General features: G+C 44.2%; 1 protein-coding gene across 8 annotated transcripts in view; it reads right to left on the reverse strand.

Annotated features, from left to right (window-relative positions):
* Positions 1-13,838, reverse strand: part of OSBPL1A (oxysterol binding protein like 1A) — a 107,153-nt gene that overhangs the window by 91,226 nt on the left and 2,089 nt on the right. For 7 of the 8 annotated variants that reach the window (XM_025213895.1, XM_025213892.1, XM_025213903.1 and 4 more), the window contains one exon: positions 8,099-8,221. In XM_025213895.1, coding sequence (XP_025069680.1) covers positions 8,099-8,219 — 121 coding nt within the window. In that variant the 5' untranslated portion in view covers positions 8,220-8,221. Of the gene's footprint in view, positions 1-8,098; positions 8,222-13,838 lie in introns of those variants that run through there. The other variant, XM_025213922.1, reaches the window with a different exon arrangement.

Below are 13,838 nucleotides of genomic sequence, written 5' to 3' on the forward strand. Positions count from 1 at the left end.
TATTGCCAGATAGTCTCTCTTAGAAGAGAGGTAAAATTGATGGAAATACTGCCTGTAGGTGTAATGGATTAATCTCTTCAGGCAACTTCCACCATACTATGACTTAATTCATATGGACCCCACTCATGTGCAACTGGTAGAAGTACTAAATTTTGAAGCCGATTGTGCTAATAGCAACAAGTCCATGTATCTAGACCAGGCTAAGAGATATACTATTAAAGTCCTGCTTTGCTCCCTCAAATCTGGGAATCGTATCTGTGGAAACACACAGAAAACTGCCATCCAAGTAACAGAAAGAGTAACTCCAAACTCCTTTCTTCTCTGGCTAAACCCCAGACATTTCTTGTGGAAATACTATCGTTAGAGATCCTTTTCTGTAAAGAATAAACTAGAAGTGAAAGTTTGAGGGACCACCTGTGTTTCCAAGTGATCTGTTAAGCCAGGTGCTCCATGCACTAAGAAGATGCTAGTTTCCCAGGGCAATAGAGGTAAAGTGTTTCAAATCCATAAGCCTGACAAAGCGGGGATGATCTGGATCTCCCTTCCCTGCCGATGTACTGTACTAAAGTTGTTAAGATGCTAGAGCTAAAGATATCTTGCAGGCCAAGCAAAATGCTTCAACTCCTAGTAGTCTGATAAGGAAGATGAACTAAAGTATTCCTCTTGAGTATGTGGGAGGATGCCCTTACAAGAGCCACCCATAAACAGTCTTTGATGGTGCTAGCACTGGATTTATGACCCAGATACCATATTGCAGTCAGACCCAAACCCTCAGACCAACCATGACTTCCATTCGATAACAGGCAAATTCTACTAATACATAGTGATAGCAGATAAGAGTAATGCAGCCAAAGCAAACAAAATAACTCCCCAAGTTCTACTTATCTACCAGTTCTTCAGGCTGTCACAGGGAAACAGTACCCCATGTCAGTATGTGAATGCTACCATGTGGTTTTTGCTTCAATAAGCAGATGTCAGCAGTCTTGAAGGTCGAGGGCAGAGGCCCACCCCACTTCAAGGGGTGGGTGAGATGGGCTGGTGATTTGCCCTCTGCCAATGGTGGCCTCTGGATCTCCACCTTGGGGACTCCCTGCTGCTCTGAAATGCCTCTTTTTGTATTCTCTCCTCTGACTCTTCATTTCTGGGTATAGTTGATTGGTTTCCCTGCGGTCGTTATACTGTCCACATTCTGCTCTGTCAGCATATTCCTTCATTTCCATAAACCCATCACATGCACACAATCTTAATTTGCTCATTTGCCTGTGTCTTAGTTTGGGCATGCCTAGCATCTTAATTTGGTCCATCCACCAAAACTGGAAATCCCAGGGACTTTGCAGCTGGGCACTGTGACCTGGCCCTAATAGAGCAAGCCTATCTTTGTTATGAGTTTTCAGGGAAACAGTATGGCACGTTTTCAGTTTCCCAGCCTGTTTGCCTGCTAGCTTCAGACACAGTGGCTGAGAATGTGAAACTGTGTCAAACAGGCTATTACCATTCCCCTGGACCATTGTTCTAATGCAATATTTACTTTACCTACAAGACAATTCCTAAAAGCAAGTTTCTAAATATAATTTTCTAGCCATCAGATGGGAGGAATATTGCATACTTGATCCAAGTAGCTACTCCAACAGTGGCAAGATTTATCATCAACAAGAACACCTAGTTGCTCTTAACAGGTCTCTGCTACTCTTGCAGTATACAAGTCAAGTGTGCTACATTCAAATGCCCCCAGTTGTCCCAGAATATTGAGACAGGATCCCACCTGTATTGCAAGGTTCACCTAGAACAGCATGTATGATTTACTGTGGCTTTCATTTAGAATCTAAAATGGCCCTTAATTTGATGCTGTGTGTCAGGGTCGGCATGAATTAATCTCCAATACCAAGTGCCATGAAGGTAAAGATTTAAGTCTTCTGACATCCTCCTACAACTGGAAGCATTGTAGGAAGTGTCTCTATTCTTAGGAGATATTTCCTTTTGAACAGTTTTCCTGGAAGACTGGGGGGAGACCATACAGATCCCTTCTGCATTTTTCCTCTATTGTATGCAGAGAATTTGTGGCAGTAATAAGTGTATATTAGCTAATTGTTCAGATAAAGATAAACTTTGATCCCTTGTCTCTTCTGGCATGCTGCCATTACAGTAAAGGCCTTGTCAAATACCCTAGGGACTGTGGATGGTCTGAAAGACTGTATTAGTAATACACTTTCCATTAAGACAATGGCTTTCTGTACTCTTTGCTTCCATATTACAGTATTCAAGAGCACGTCATAATCTAGTGTATGGGATAAAAAGACAGGATAAGAGATTAACAACTTGAAAAGGACAAGGACTGGGAAATGCAGAAGGGGTCTTTATACTCCATTCTTTCAGAAGGAGCAGTTAAAAAAAAGGAAAGGTCTTTATTTAAGATTAGAGATGCTTCCTACAATGCTTCTAGATGTAGGAAGTGGTCAGAAGACTTCTTAGTTAGCATCTCAAGCATTCCTCCCCTTACTATCCATTTATGTCCTAGTGGTTATGGATGGTGAAGACGGTCAATTTAGTGATTAATGCCTGCTGCATTTCACTGAAACAGCCAAAGAGACACACACCATACTGTTGCTGGAGAGTCCAACGCAGAGTTGACAATCACTGTGGCAGTCCTCTCTCAGGACAAAGTAGCGATGGCATCAGAGAGATCCCTCTGTGAACCCATCTTCAATGCCCATTTCAGTTGGGTGCAGAGGAATCTGGGCAAAGTTCCACTTTGATGTTCTAGGATACTGAAGTCTTGGAGGAAGAGACTTGTCTCTCAACTGAGAAGTTGCCTGCGCTTTCCCTTGACATTAAAAGCAACGCTTCTTATGGCAGAGGCACCAATGCAGAAGAGTTTGTCAGGGTTCCATAAGTACGGAGGGGGGAGCTGATCTTTAGAGAGTTACTTGGCACAATCCAAAAATGGTCACATTACTACAGAAGATGCAGCTCCAGTCTATTCTGGTCTTCAGTGTGTATGCTTCCAGAAGGATCTGCAAGATGGCTCAAAATGTGCCTTTCCCTTTGGTATTTTTACAAAGGACTGCCTATCCAGACTTAGCTTCTGGAGACCACAGAACTATAGGAATGTCATGAATTCGGTCTTCTTCCAAACCTACACTAAGTAAATCAAAATTTCAGCAGTCTACCAGACTGAAAGCTTCCGATATCAGACAAGGTTATGTACAAAGTAGTCTTGGTTCAGTGGGGTTGCCCAAGAATCACCACTACATAAAATGGAGTTCACTTCTCAAAGTGTGAAAACAAGTTCACTTCTGCTGTGATAGGAGCCAAGTGCCAAGTCTCAATATTTTCTCAGCAAAACTGCTGCGTGCAGCCCAGAGTGCACACAGCAGACAGAGGTAGCTAGCTATGTTGGCCTGAAGTTAAGCAGAAGGTAGCATCTTAATTACTCCCCAGATGTATCACCGGATTTGTTACAGAAAATTTGGCATCAGTACTTTTATGTATGCTGAAGACTTGTTTCCCCGTGGAAAAACAGAAAACCATGGATTGCACCCCTAAAAAGAAAAAAACCCCAACAAAACAGGCTCTTACTTTTAGCAGAGCTGCCCATGGATTTTCCATTTTTGTAGAGAGCTCTGCAGGATGGTAGAGTTCCAGCCTGCAAGAGCTTCTTGCAAAAAAAGAAAAAGGGTGGCAAACCCCAACCCTGTCCAGAAGGGGAGGGCAAGGTGGAAAGGGCAGGGCCTAAGGCTCTCAACAGAGGTGACCCAAGTAGGATGTGGGGCCCGGGGCAAAAATCAACCCATGCAGCCCTGCCCCTGTTCCGATCCTAGACCCAAAGAAGCTGCTGCAGCCATTGGCACGGGGGCGGGGGGTGTTGCAAGTGACTGGATGCGGAACCGCTACTTTGGTCAGCTCCGCCTGGCTCCATGGCACCTCCCAAAAACAAACAAACAAACAAACAAACAAACAAACAAACAAACAAACAAACGCACGCTCCAGGGCAGTTGCCCCGATTTGCCCCCCACAGGGACAGCCCGCTCAGTCACCCAAGACTTAGCTCAGGCTCTCTTTTCCTTCCTGGAGCCTGTGAGCTAAGTGGGGCTTTCAGGGGGCTGGGAACTTCCCTCTGGCAGGGCTGGGGGGCTGCAAGTCACAGATGGGGGGCAGATGCGGGTGACTGGCAGGGCTATGGGGCAGGGCATAGGCATGTGGATAAGGGCTGAGGGAGCAGGGAGGTGTTGGGGGAAGCCCCACATGGAGGGCCTGCCCAGTCAGCGGCACATGGACCAGGAGCCAAATAAACACAAACACAAACACCTCCATGCTTCTGTGCATGTCTTCAAGGAAGCCGCACATGGAAGCCTGGAGCCTGCTCAGGCCAATAGCGCACAGCTCCTGGTCCATCCGCCACTAGCCAGGAGGGCTTCTCACCTTCATTTGCAGCTTCCTGCAGGAGTGTGGGAAGCCCCACAAGGAGGTGTAGAGCCCACTTGGCCAACAGCATGGAGCTCCTGGTCCACGTACGTAAGCCAGGCTAGGTGGGCTCTGCACTTGTGCAGCTTCCTACACTCCTGTGGGATGTTGCACGTGGAGGCGCAGAGCCTGCTTGGGCCAATAGCGTGCAGCTCCCATACGCCCTCTCTACTCTCACCTTCCTACATACTCCACGCACCCATGCCCAGCCCCCATATCCACCTCCAATACCTTCACAAATCCCCCCCACACACACCCATCCATCCGAAGTACCCACATATATTTCTGAAGAAGGTTCAAATAGTGTTACATTTAGTTTACTTTGTAAAAAAAATCTAATTAATTTTGCATAATTGAGTGTTCCTGCACATTTTGAATTTTTCTGTACGTAAATTCCCTGGGTTGTACCTTGTGGGATTGCCTAGGGACTTCTTCACAGCACATTACCTCCCAGCCAGGGATCCTGCCCCAAGCCTTCCACCTGTTCACAGCCCCTGCAGGCATACTCTCAGTCTCCCATTGCTCCACAGATTCTAGGAGCCTGCCTGCCCCGCTCCCTCTCCACCTCTTACATGCTACAACTGCATGCAGTGTTAAGCAGGCTTTGGAAATGGGCATTTGGAACTAGTTGATCTTAAGCAGTTGTAAGACTAAGAGTCCACTAAGAAAGCAGTAGCATTTATTTACAGCTGTTTATGTACATTTAACTCCATTCTCTGTTAAGAATATAGACTAAAGGAGTGAAAGAGAAAAAAATAGTGTTATAAAAATTGCAAAAGCAGAGAAAAATCCCAGCATTCACTATAGAGCAGTGAGATAAGTCTGTGTGGTAGCAGTGAGTATATCACTTTATCTTTATGTGTTTTCATGCGAGTCAATGGTTTTTATAGTTTAAATAAATTGTTATAGGCAGTTTTAATGAAAACTGAACCAGTCACCTCAATCCGACTGGTGGGGTAACTGGTGACACTTATTTAACTCGCAACCACAGTCTAACCAGTGACAAGTCTGGTGACCCCAGTAATTTTTTGTGGCTTGATTCCCCATTGTGGTTCAGTAGGACAGGGCAAATGATGGTTCAGTTCTAGTTTAGGGTCAAATCAAAACACCAGTTCCAACCAGTTCTGAGGCTCTGGTTCAATTCCAGTTAGACTCCCAGTTGGAGCAAGGGGCAGTAGAACAGACACCCAGGGAAGCTGTGAACTCTCCTGCACTGGAGGTGTTCAAGAAGAGGTTGGTTAGCCACCATTCAGGGATGTGCCAAAGTTCCTGCTCAGGCTCAGCCCTGGACAGTCCTAGCTACAGGGTCTTGCCCTTCTGGCTCAGGGTCAGACTGATGCTGTATTAGGGTCAGGAATAAGTTTTCCCCTGGTCAGACTGGTACAGACTGTGGGGGGGGTTGCCTTCTTCTGCAGCAGGGGCACAGCCTCTGCTTGGAATCTTGCAGCAGCTGTCGAGTGTGTGCACTGGGGCAAGCCCCACAGGCAGTGCCAGCTGACACCTGGCAGCCCTGTGTTGCTTCCAGGTCCCCATGTTTCAAGGCTCCAGTAAGACTTGCCACAATTTGCTCTAGTGGGGAAAAGGCTTCCCACCTTTTCTGTGAGGGGTAATGGCATATCATGGCCGCTCAGTACCACAAAACAGTGGGGGGGGGGGGGGGGGCCAACTGCAGCTGGACCTGCATCTTGGTAAGTGAGGGGGGCAGCAAAAGCTCTGATCTTCTATGATGAACCCCCACCCCGCAAAAAAAAAAAACCCCAAACACTAAAATTTATTGCTATTTAGCATTTATTCTATTATAGTGATTGAAATACTAGTAGGCTTCCAAATTGCTTTAAAAAAGAAACACAAAAAGCCTGTAAGTATATCAATAAAACATGTATATGGGTATCAGTTAAACATAACAGCCTTTCAGTTTAAAAAAAATCAGATTGTGGGGTTTAAGACAGACAAAAAACCCCACAACAACAACAACCACCACCAAAACAAAAAACAACCCCCCCCAAAAACAAACAAAAAGAACCCAAAGAGAGAATTCGCAATTTTTTTAAAAGTCTGATAAAACCAGGATCCCTGCTTAATACTTACTGCTTGCAAGGGTCTTTTATGATCTTGTATTTAGCTCTCATTTACCCTGCAAAAAACCTTACCCGTTTCAGGCGCTTTACATTTTTTGCAGGGTAAATGCAAGGGTCTCTTATGATCTTCCCTCCCAACAGTAGAAGTAAATACATGTTCATTCCTCAGATTTTGCTGAGGGCTTTACTGATAGAGGCATCTGAGTGAAGCATCCATGACTTATTAAATGAAGAGAAGCTGAGGCAGAGGTATTTGTTAGTATATTAGATTGACTCAGGACATCTGGGCTTATTTGCAGCTTTGCCAATGACACCATGTACAGTGCTGGGGTGAGCCAATTTGTCACCAAAATCGTCGTCATTTCCCCATTCCATCCTGTTTTGGATATTCAAACTATAAGCTCTTCAGGGCAGCAACCATGCTGGTACTATGCAGCATACAATAAGGCAGCTGGTCCCATTTGCTGTTGGGAGACTTTGGGACACAGACGGATGTACATATGCCCAAAGGTAATCTGCATCAGTTTTGCTTACTCACGTACCATAAGAGTTGCACCATGATCAAGAATGGAGACATGCAGAAAACTCCAGGTAGTTCATATGGTAATATTATTCTATGGTCTGCTGCTAGGCAATAATAGCCTCTCTTTAGCAAGCTGCTACTCCAAGTTGGAGGGAGAAGACCATATCTTTGACATACCTGGTTTAGGTCTGCAGGCTGGATCCAGCTCACTGAGCCCCATAACATTTCCACACCCCTGATCTAAAAGCTTTAGGACCAATAGCATTTTAACCACAATTCTTCCAAGAGGAAAAATTCTCTACCATACTTGGCAGTTACATTTTTAACGCATTAAGAACTTGGACACATGTAACATAACATACCACAGTTAAGGCATTTGGTATGGGGAAGTGAACAGTTTTAGTGTAGTACAGTGCCAGTTACAGTGGTGTATTTCAACTTTTCTTGTCCCCTTATCCATAGAAATCTGCCTCTCATTCTGCAGCTTCTGCCCATGTCCCATAGCATGCATCTTGTGATCCAGAATTTCTACAGGATTTCCAACTTGTAAACTCAAGATACATCAAGCCACTTTTCTCAATCTGTCTTGTAGTGCAACACAATATAGACATGCTGCAGTTGCATCATACCACTTACATGTTAGGGCAGGTTGCGGTAGGAAAAAGAAGTGTTACACAATGGCAATGTCTCTTACAAAGAACTTCTTTTTTGCTGACCCAGGGAAAGTAGATGCAACACATTTAACTTCTGCAAGTTCTGGGTTTTGTTTTTTGGTGTGTTTTTTTTTTTTTTTTTTTTTTTTTTTTTCCTTCTTCTTCTTTTTCCTCCTTCCTTCTACCAGTACATTCCGATTTACCTGTGCCCACACATTTGAGTCTCTTCAGAGCTGAATGTACATTCCAGTATGTGTATGCTGGAAAATACTTTTTTGGCACCATCATTCACTGCTGAACTATTTCAAGGAAAGATGGTGGAGGTGTCATACCTTAAAGCTTTAAACTTGATAACTCATCTTTTAAAGAGTAGGCATACTAACCTTTACAGTTGATGTTAAGAGGTATTATTCCTTTGTCCATGTTTTCCAGCAACTGTCTAACTTCTTCAGAGTTTCCATTTCTGGCATCATGAAGAAGCTGTTGCTCTGCTTCAGTGCTCATCTCTAAATAATAAGTGCAGACTATTAGTTATTATAGCAGTACTATGCCCCTCCCCGCAAAAATGGAGACAAACAGCATAAAATATAACTTGCTATTGAGGCAAAGTGATCATCTTAATTACTAGACAAGCCAGGGAGTATTGCATAGTTAACTCATACCATGAATTCAGAGGCCTACTCAGGTTCATGTGACTGGGGTGCTGATCCTTAGAACTCAGCTTTTGCTGTTAAGACCCAAATGAAAGGTTCTCTTAAAGTTTCCCCCAACTCAGATAAGTCCACCTGTCAACCAGCATGTAGTCTGTTTTCAAACCCCATCTTTGTTTTCAAAGGAGTACAATTTTGTGTACCCTGGCTAGTCCAAAAGCTTGTTTCAAGATAAACTGAAGTATTTTTAGCAATGGAAGTCAACTGAAGACCAGTGCCACTAAGTACACAAAGTTCCAGGTACCTAGTGGCTACTCGAGTCAGAAATATCAAGCACTTAAAAAGCAACTGAAAGGGACTTAATATTACTAGAAAACAGGCTGCTGCAAAAACTATGGCTTAACTGATGCCAGGACTGCTCACTGCTAGCGACCAAGGGTTTTGCATCCCTTTTGGTAAAAGAACCATATGAGATTGAAGGGAACAACAATCATGGCAGACAACATGCAAGTGAGCTATCATACTATGCTGATAAAAAGTTTGAAATAAGTCTGTTGATAAGAGACACTGGGTGCATCTACACGAGACACTTCGAGTGCAGTAAACTAGTTCCACTCTGCATTAGCACAGCATGCACAACCTATGCTAGTGTGCAGTAGAATTAGTCTACTATGCGTTCACGTCACCAAAAAAGCATGAGCCAGTGCTAGTGCGCGGTAGCACCAATTACAGCACATTAAGGTAGTACCTACAAGTACAGATACTAAACTTAATGTGCCATAATTATGGCACGTTGATACTGGGTACATCTCCACATTCATTAATGTCATGACCCAAAGGCATGATTGTGTGCGCGCTTCGGCACCAGAATTATCCCCGCCAAGTTGCAGCTTCATTGCACGGGAGAGTTTCCTGTTGTAGAAGAAAATGGTGCAGGGACGAGTTTCCTGCCTTTTCTGCAGCTTCTTTTGCAGAGTGCATTGCTCATGTTGCAAGAGGAATGCACAGTGCAAGAGTTCCCGCCACCGGTAGGCAAATTCGTTCCCTGCTATTGGCTAGTTCTAAATTATTCCCACGTGGCGGCTAGCGATTGGCCTGTTAGCCGTATAAAAGGCTTGAGCGGTTTCCGCCCAAGCCGAAGAGGACTCCACATCCATCTCGTGGGGACTCTGGGTACACGGCAGGGTAACAGAAACCCTGTGTGAGATCCAGAGGAGCTTGGCGGCCTGATCCACCGCCCACCTCTTCCCGTCTTCGAGCGCGACTTTTATAAGACGTATCTACGATTCTCATTTTGGTGGCTCGTTCACCCAGAGCATCCGGAGCTCTGTTCCGTGGAGCCTAGCAACCTCCACGAGACCATCTGTGGTGTCTGTCTGTAACCGCAACTCAAGCAAGTTTTCCAGCCTACACCACTGCCATCTCAGTGCAAGTAAACAATCTTTTAAACTACCGCTAAGCGTTTGTGCCTAATTCCAGCTCGATGGCCTTCCCTCTCCAATCCAGCGTGCCCGGGCTGCTGGCCACAGCCCGCGTGCAGCACGGAAAAGGGCTCGGGTCGCTCCCGGCCTGCACAATTAACTAGTCAAATTGTTCTCTGGTGTGGTGAAACAGCTCAAGGAGGCTGGATCCACTGCGATCCAGTACAGTCCACGTGGTGACAGGCATGTGTGACCCAAGGGTGAAGGGGAACATCTGCAGCAGCAAAACCCTTCATCAGTGGGCAGAAGTGCTGGTGAACAGAGTCAGGGAGGCAGAAGGGCAGAGGCAGGGGGATGTCGGGGGGAGGGGGGGCACTTTCCTGTACCCATTCTCCCCCCCCCCCAAGAAATGCAGTATTTCTGTCTTCCCAAATACAGTATTAGACATTTGAAAGTTTTTCCAACTTGCTGACGGCTACAAAATCAACCGCCTCAGAGTTAAGGAACTCTTTTTATGAGATCCAAGTCAGACATGATTTAGGACTCCTTTGAACGGGTTCAAGCAGCAGCCTATATACAACAATGGTCAGGTCTACTACATGTGGTGAATTACTGTTCAAAAGTATCAGCAGATGACTAGGTTAGCAGGCTATGGACACAAGGCAAATCTTAAGAAGTCCCCATGACGCACACAGAGCTGGCCTATGGGTACCCTAGTCTTGCAGAATCTAGACTAAAAATAAGAATTGGAAAAAAAAAAAGATTGCCCTTATGGTTACAGACTTATTAATACTTGGAAGATCCTGTGTAATGATCAATATTTCTGTGTCCACAGACATTTTCCACATACTCTGCTGTTTCCTGTTAGTTTCCCATGCAGGAAAGTAGGCGGCCAATCGAGCAGAGCTCTGGATCTGAATAGTCAAGAGTCAGCTGAAGTAGGAACTCACTGCATCACCCAAAAAGGATACACCTGTGGAGGCTATACACCCAGACAAATTATCCAAATGCTAGCTGTTTCTAGACTTGTTGATGCAAGCCTCCAAATTTCACAGCCTAGCAGCATAAGACCCAACATGACATACCAGGAATTCTGCTACACATTGTTATTTCTTTAGTAATTATCTGGTTGAGAACAAAGGTCACCCGCCACCCTATTTGGACAAACAAGTCCAGGGAGGGGAGTGGGAAGAAAGAAAGCAAGACAGGTCAAGTTAATAGTTCACAGTATTGGTTCTCAACTCTGAAGTGCACTGCTTTTTGGTGGCTCATAGAATGCAGTGTTTTAAGAATCAAGCAATGGGAGTGGTAGGAGACAGCCATACGGAAATAAAACACTTGCATTTTCTGCTTTCTCCAAGAAAAGGGTAGGAGAATCACTTGTCTGAAACAAGGTTCCTCAGCAAGATTCTCCATCTGAAGTCAGAGGTACATTCCTTTGAGGTACCTCTACTATGACATTGTATCACTTGCAAACATGCCATATTAACGCTGTGCAAATACTACAGAGCACTCTCAATGTATCCTGAGAAGGGGGCTCTCTGCAATCCTATTTGACACTATATTCTCCCTTCCCTCATCTTTGGGTTAGGAGATGCCCTTTTTGGTAACGCATCCAGTTGCTCCACACATTCTGTGTAGACACTAGCAGAGCAACCACTCTTTTGATCAGCACTCTGCCCTACCTTACTAAAACTATTTGAGCACTGAAGACCTATTAAAAAAAAAAAAAAAAAAAAAAAAAAAAAAGTTATGCAGACACTAAACAAGAGTCTTTTGTCCCAAAGTCACTGTTACAATTTAGAGTTAACAATCAGAAATTAAAAACAAACAAACCAACCATACAAAGCCTGAAACAATTTCTCCTCTCTTGTACCCAAGAGTCAGAAGGTAGAGTAGATGCGTAATGCCAAGATAGAACAAGATGAGTTTATTCTAGTACTTTAATCTCCAATTACTTTCTCTAACTCTTCAGTCTTGAACATACTTTAAAGGGAAGAAACATGACTTATTATTAATCACGGCTTGAGAGATTTTTTTTTTTTTTTATATATAATGGAAATTTTTGTACAGCTAAAAGAGAGATCTGTCTGCGGTTACTTTCCAGCTTAAGACTGCAAGTGATTCAGAGCATGAAATTCTTTATTTTGGTAAGTACACCCAGAGTGAAGCTTATAGCAAGGGCCTCAAAATACAGGGTAATGTGAAGCTGTCCACACCAGCGAAAGCTGTGCTCTTTATTAGAACTGAGCAACACAATAAACCCAAATTTAATCTTTAGTAAGTTCCAGAGTCAAGGAAAGAAATGCAAAGGACAGACTGGTACTTGGAAGGATGTGGCAAAAGAACCCTGGATATTGAAACCCTGTGTATACCCATACAATGCAGACAGAAGTTAGGTTTGTTGCACAATCAGACCCCTGAAAGCGCTCAACAGTCCTGCCATGATGCATGCGCATGGCTGCAGAGCACTTTTTAAAAGTGACTGATCACCTGATAAGTTAACCTTCATCAAATGAGGGATCAGATGAAGGCACTCCGCTTGACAGTGCTTTAGAGAACTTGTGTTGCCTAGGCTTAAATCTGTTACACAATCAGGACTGGGCTGATGCAGCCTAGTCCCACCCCCAGGGCTCTCTGCAAAAAGGGAGTGGGGAATGGAGGAGGGGAAATAAGAAGCAAGCCAAGGGAGAGAAGCTGCAGACAGGCAGCTCCTCAGCCGGATCAGCTCCAAAGCAAAGCTCGATTTCCCCACTTTCCCAACCCAACAGCAGACATCGAGGGTCAATCTAACTCATGGTGCTTTCTGCATGTCTGTCAGCACCCACTGTCTGTTGTGTCCTTTTGAGTGACTGGTGCACTCAAGCACAATAAGTCTTTTCACAACTGCAATGAACTACTTACCTGCACCTTTTCTACATCAGTCATCAAGATGCACAATGCGACTGGATAAGAACTGGAAGTTTAGGATTAACAGGTATTCTAGAGATGTGCTTTATGCCATTTTAAAGCAAGTTTGTGCACAGATGCTGAGAAGTGTTACTAGCTGGCAGCATTGCCCAACACATGAAACTACTGTCAAAGCCTCTAAGAGCTCCACATTCCTTGAACTACTTAAACTATTATCTATCAAGTCCAACTAAAATAAAAGGGGACTACTTCATGGTTTAAAATCTGAACGCATGTGGAAGGAAGGTAAAATAGATATTAACTACACAAAGAAAGTTCTTCCTCTTCTGCTTACCAGATCCGAGAAATAAAATTACTAGCCAACATGAAAGGTCTGTGCAGGCATGCTCCCCCTCATACTGCCTTACTCCTTTAAATTGCTGTCTAACTACACATAGACTTTGAATTATAAAAAATTCGAGCAATGCAAGAATGTTTCTGAATACTGATCAGCATGAAGTCTGCACTTTTTGTTTAGTACTTCACGAAGTGTGCCAGTGTTCCTTCACATTAGAGACTACTAGTCAACAAGTCCTTCTTATGAAGTCTTTATTTCATTTTAGAGTATAAAAGATGGAATCCCTGCACATAGCACTGGGTTTCTCAAATATGTCTACTCCCTTAATGCAAGATTCTTTATGCACACAGTCCCAACTTCTCATTCACATTCTTAATGATCCATTACCAGATAAGTAAAATTTACAAGCTACAGATATCTGATAGCTATTCCTGCCCTTGGACCATGCCCAGTCAGAAGCTTAAGCACTCCTCTCCAGCTACTAGGAAAGGCAGGATGCTATTAGTCCAACAACCAAGCTACTGGTCCCAGCACCAGCCACTTGCTCTTGCTTTGATCTCTTCTCCAGCCAGAGGGCCTCCTGACCCATCTGGGCACAGCTCTGTGTAGCAACAATAGAAGTTAGTAAGACTCTGGCTGGTTATCACAACTTACTCATGTTTTATCCAGCAACAGAAGTCTTGGAGCTTCCCATTTAATTATCAATGCTCTGCCCAGTAGCCACAGATGTCACTTCCAGTGACATCAGCCGGAAATGGAGGAGGCCCTGAAAAAGACATGCTCTGGTTTGCACAGCAGATGAATG

Source organism: Alligator sinensis, unplaced genomic scaffold (genome assembly GCF_000455745.1).
Source record: "Alligator sinensis unplaced genomic scaffold, ASM45574v1 scaffold117_1, whole genome shotgun sequence".
In the NCBI taxonomy this organism is placed as follows: domain Eukaryota; kingdom Metazoa; phylum Chordata; order Crocodylia; family Alligatoridae; genus Alligator; species Alligator sinensis.